At 52.0% G+C, this 5,491-nt stretch overlaps 1 protein-coding gene across 1 annotated transcript in view; it reads right to left on the bottom strand.

The window, feature by feature from the left end:
* Positions 1–753: 753 nt before the first annotated feature.
* UHRF1 (ubiquitin-like with PHD and ring finger domains 1) overlaps positions 754–5,491 on the bottom strand; it is a 71,624-nt gene continuing 66,886 nt past the window's right edge. Inside the window, exon 16 of the mRNA XM_011943619.1 lies at positions 754–2,249. Coding sequence (XP_011799009.1) covers positions 2,103–2,249 — 147 coding nt within the window. The 3' untranslated portion in view covers positions 754–2,102. The remainder of the gene's footprint in view (positions 2,250–5,491) is intronic.

The following is a 5,491-nucleotide window of genomic DNA, read 5'->3' as shown; positions in this document are numbered from 1 at the left end:
TGGTCTCGATCTCCTGACCTCGTGATCCGCCCGTCTCGGCCTCCCAAAGTGCTGGGATTACAGGCTTGAGCCACCGCGCCCGGCCACTTTTTTACGTTTTTAAAGACAGCATCTCATTCTGTTACCCAGGCTGGAGTACAGTGGTGCAATCACAGTTCACTGCAGCCTCTAGCTCCGGGACTCAAGCAATCAGCCTCCTGCCTCAACCTCCTGAGTAGCGGGGACTACAGAAACACACCACCACACCTGGCTAATATTTTTATTTGTTTGTAGAGTTGGGTTCTACAGGCTGGTCTCCAACTCCTACACACTCAAGTGATCCTCCCGAGAGAAGGGACCAGCAAGCTTTGCTGGACAGTGAGTATTGTTCAGCTTTGTGGTCCAGTTGGTTTCTGCTGCACCTACTCAGTTCTGCTGATGGTAGCGCAAACGCCACTATATACATAAAGAAATGGGTGTGGTGGTGTCAATAAAACTTTATTTACAAAGACAGGCAGTGTCCTGACTTGGGCCCCATTGGCTGTGGTTTGCTGACCCCTGCACTCAAGGCTGCAAAATTAACAGCCCAGCACCTCCTAGGCTGCTGTTAGAACCTCAGCCCATCACCGTCATCTCCTGGGTCTCAGTTTTCTCAACTGTAAAGTGGGGTTGAAGCCACCTGCCTCATGTTTCTCCTGGGATTTTTGTAAAATAATGCACAAAAGTGCACAGAAAGCTCCAAAGGCAGTTTGCAAATAGGAAGACACAATCAAGTCTATCTGTGAAAAACATTTATTCTGAGAATCTAAAATCTGGACAAAGAATATTGGACTTTAGAAAAAAGCCTACACAAAATTGTCTCATTCTTCCCTAATACATTAATAATCTAAGAATAAGGAGGTGAAAAAAAAAATCCTTTAAAAATAACATTGCTCCAGTTTGTCTGCAGGTATGTGATTTAAAATATCCCTGTTCTGTTGAGGTATAGGCTGCAAACTTTGGTAAAATTAGAAAAATTAACAAAACCTTTCAAAAAAAAATACAAAAACAAAAACAACAACCAAACTCTAATGTTATATCTTTCTTGGTACATATACAGTAACTACAAAAAAAATTCATTTAGAAAATGTGTTCATAGAAAAAAAACAAAAAAAACAACAAAAAAAATCCTCTTGTAAGTTCTCACTTGCCGAGTTAAAAAATTGAATTTCAATGATCTGTAAGGCTCAAACTGTTCCCAAGCACCCATCCGGTGTCAGGAAGAACTGGATGACCGCAGTTTCTAGAATCTGGTTGGCATTTTCAATAATTCAGTGCTAACAACAAAGACTGTCGTCTTTAGAAAGAAGGAACGAACCAAAGGCACTTGGGCGTGACTTCGTGTGCTGGCATCCGTCCACGGCCGCCTTCATCGGACAGCGCCAGCCACACATCTGGCCCACGTGGAGCAGAGTCCCCTTGAGGCCATTTCTGCATGGCCCCAACTCCCTGCTTTTGTGGGCAGAGGACTTTTCACGCAGATCTCAGACGCTAAGCAGTCTGGCGGGGGATGGCTTTGAGACAAAGGTTTCAATTGGGCCCGAGATGTCTCCTCTTTTCCTTGCGACAACTTCCACAGACAGCGGAGCCACGCCACGAGCTGCCACGGGGAACCATTTCGCTGGACTTGAGATGACAAAATGCTGTCAGGAAGATGCTTGCTCTGACCTTGGGGGCCAGAACCCGAGAGAAGGACCGATCCCTTTCGCCTTCTTCAAGAGTTGGTGGCAGCAACTTCTGAGAACTTGACACAGAAACATCCACAGCCTCCACGCCACGTAGTTTGATTCCATCTTTAAAAAAGCTTCCACTGTTTTGTCGAGAAATTGTAGGCTTTTATGTTTTCAAAGAACTAAACACAATACTGAGAAGTCCAACTTTTAGCCAGAATACATAAATTCCTGAAAATGTATAGATTTGAAAAATAAAAAAAAAAAAAAAAAAAAAAAAGGAAGACAAACCTTTTTAGGGAACAGAGGAAACACTACCTGTTTAAGTTAAGCCCGCTAAGAACAAAATCAGGGCCGATGAACGAACCCTCCGACACATTTTCAGCAAAATGCCTGTCGAGAAGTGCTTGGAGATCACCGGCCGTTGCCGTAGCCGGGGAAGAGCTGGTTGAGGACGGTCTGCAGAGGCTGGTTCACCTGCATGGTGTAGCTCCGGCCCAGGTCGTAGCGGCAGGCGGGGCAGCTGAACACCTGTGCCCGGAACGATCTGTCCAGGCAGTCCTGTAAGACACAGTGGGTGGGTGAGAAGCGCCATCCACGCCATCAGGTTTGCTCCTGGCCACCTGTCCCAGTGCTACAAGGACAGTCTCACCAGGTCCAGAGGACCCCTCCTGACCTTCAGTCTCACTTTCCACCTGCCGCCCATCACCAGCCTGGCCTCCTTGGGGGCCCTCTAAGATTCCAAGCTCACCAGGCCTCCAGGCTTTTGTCCCTGCAGGTCATGCCCCTTAACAGCTCGGCCCCCTGGCTCTCATCACTCACAGCTCAGCTCAAGTCACCTCCCCTATGGGGCCTTCCCTGACACCTCCCTAGAGTATCAGAGGCAGTCCCATCACCTCGCCCCATCTGCCTTCACGACGGCACCTCTCCTTCCACCTGTGGGGCCATCTTATTTATTAACGTGCTTATCTTATCTACAACAGGGCAGATGCTCCCTGAGCTTTGAGGCCGTGTTCTCTCTCAACACCAAGCACAGGGTATACAGTAGATGCTTAATAAACACACATCAGGCCGAGCATCGTGGCTCATGCCTGTAATCCCAGCACTCTGGGAGGCTGAGGGGGGGCAGATCACTTGAGGTCAGGAGTTCAAGACCAGCCCGGCCAACATGGTGAAACCCCATCTCTACTAAAAATACACAATTTAGCCAGGCGTATGCCTGTAATCCCAGCTACTTGGGAGGCTGAGGCAAGAGAATGACTTGAACCCGAGAGGCGGAGGTTGCAGTGAGCTGAGATCACGCCATCGCACTCCAGCCTGGGCGACAGGGCAAGACTCTGTCTCAAAGAAAAAACAAAAACAAAAAAATTAGCCGGGCATGGCTATTCCGGAGGCTGAGGTGGGAGGATCACCTGAGCCCAGGGAGGCTGAGGCTGCAGTGAGCTGTGATCACGCGACTGCACTCCAGCCTGGGCGACAGAGCAAGACCTTGTCTCGAAAAAAATAAAAGATAAACATATACATCAATGAGAAGAAAGGGGAAAAGGAGGAAGGAACCAAGTCCGGCGGATTCAGACTCCTAAATTCAAGCTCAACCAAGTCATGCCTGGGGAAGAAAGCCAGGAGGAGACAGAGCGGAGAGGCCCAGAGCCTCTACTTCCCAAGCAGACAAACAGGGAAGATGCCACCGGGCTGGCTGCATGCCAGGGAGTGAGACACCACACACAGGTGCGCAGACGCCTACACGGGGAACACATGTCTGCAGCACATCACACAGCTGGGCGAGGGCAGTGGCAACACAAGGGTAGAGGCCCAGTGACCACAGCACAGTCACCTGCTCCAGGCAGCCTGTGGCTTCTATTTTTAAGATGGAGTCTCGCTCTGTCGCCCAGGCTGGAGTGCGGTGGCGTGGATCCTGGCTCACTGCAACCTCCACCTCCCGGGTTCAAGGGATTCTCGTGTCTCAGCCTCCTGAGTAGCTGGGATTACGGGCACCTACCAGCACACCTGGCTAATTTTTGTATTTTTAGTAGAGACAGGGTTTCATCATGTTGGTCATGGTGGTGCACACCTGTAGTCCCAGCTACTCGGGAGGCTGAGGCAGGAGGATCCCTTCAGCCCAGGAGTTCAAGAGTTCAAGGATGAGTTATGATGGCAGCACTGCACTCCAGCCTGGGCAACAGAGTGAGATGCTGTCTCTGAATGTTTTTTTTCAATTTTTTCTTTTTTTTTTTGAGACAGAGTCTCACTCTGACTCCCAGGCTGGAGTACAATGCCACGATCTCGGCTCACCGCAACCTCCACCTCCCAGGTTCAAGCGATTCTCCCACCTCAGCCTCCCGAGTAGCGCCTGTCACCAAGCGTGGCTAATTTTGTTTTATTTTTAGTAGAGATGGGGTTTCACCATGTTGGTCAGGCTGGTCTCAAACTCCTGACCTCAAGTGACCCTCCCACCTCAGCCTCCTGAGCAGCTGAAAGGCCTCCTGAGTAGCAAGGACTACAGGTGCACACCACCAAGCGTGGCTAATTTTTGTATTTTTAGTAGAGATGGGGTTTCACCATGTTGGTCAGGCTGGTCTCAAACTCCTGACCTCAAGTGACCCTCCCACCTCAGCCTCCCCAAGTGCTGGGATTACAGGCATGAGCCACCGTGGCCAGCCTCAAGTTTTTAATTTAAAAAAATCAAGGTGGAAGGTCACAGCCTGTTTCCCAGAACCCCTCTGATGCTGAGCTTCCCCAGTTGAAACACAGCAGCAAGGACAGACTGTGGAGACACAGTGACGCTGGTTAGCCCCTTCCTTTACATCCTCAGCGCTTCTGCGCCTTCACACCAATGCACAGGAAAAGTGGTTTCCCAGTGTCCCCACAGTCCTTCCTACTGTCACGGGGCTCCCAGGCCTCCCTCTTCCAAGAGCCCCCCACAGCCAGTCCTCTGCCTGTGCCCACCTCCTGAGCACTTCCTTCCTGCCAGGGGCTAAGCCAGGACCTTCACGACAACCTGGCGGCCAGGACGGTGTTACCAGGTCCCTTCTCACTGTGGCCAGCTGAGGCTGGGAGGGATGAGTGCCTGCACGCCTGAGAGGTGAGAGATGGCTCAGATCCGGACCACCAGCCCCAAAGACACCATGGCTTCTCACCCCTTCTGCCACCTCAGGGCACTCAGGGTGGCCCACACAGCTGAAAGGACTGAGTACACAGGGCGAGGCAGGTGAGGCCCAAGGAGGCAGAGATGCCAAGGGCGTGACTGGGAACACCCTGTCTCCTGACCTTCCCTGATCTGCCTCCTGGCATGAAAGCAAACACAGAGTCCGAGACCCGGGGGTGTGGCCCACGGCTGAGAGGACTGCGGAACTGCAGTTGGAAGGAAAACGGCCGGCAACTCAGAGGCCTGGGGAGATCTGTGGGGTGGCAGGGCCAGTCCCTTCCACACCTGTCCAACGGACTGTCGGCTCTGGCCAGAGGTCACAGCAGAGAAACCATCACCCAGACCCACACTGCCCACCAGGGCAGTTCTGCCCCCAGGGGACATTGGGAGGTATCTGGGGACATCTGTGGTTGTCTCGATTAGGCAAGGAGCTCCTGGCATGGAGTGGGTGGGGGCCAGGGATGCTGCTCAGCACCCTGCAGCGCTCAGGACGACTCCACCCCAGAGAATGATCTGGGCCCAACCAAGGCCCACAGCACAGAGGGGAAGAGACCCTGTCCTGGCCCCAAACCTATCTCTTTGAAAACCGGCCGGGCGCGGAGGCTCACGCCTGTAATCCCAGCACTTTGGGAGGCCGAGACGGGCGGATCACGAGGTC

This window comes from Colobus angolensis, unplaced genomic scaffold, assembly GCF_000951035.1.
Source record: "Colobus angolensis palliatus isolate OR3802 unplaced genomic scaffold, Cang.pa_1.0 Scaffold22, whole genome shotgun sequence".
Lineage (NCBI taxonomy): Eukaryota > Metazoa > Chordata > Mammalia > Primates > Cercopithecidae > Colobus > Colobus angolensis.
The sequence above is the reverse complement of the archived record's forward strand: the minus strand, read 5'-3'. Positions and strand labels throughout refer to the sequence as shown.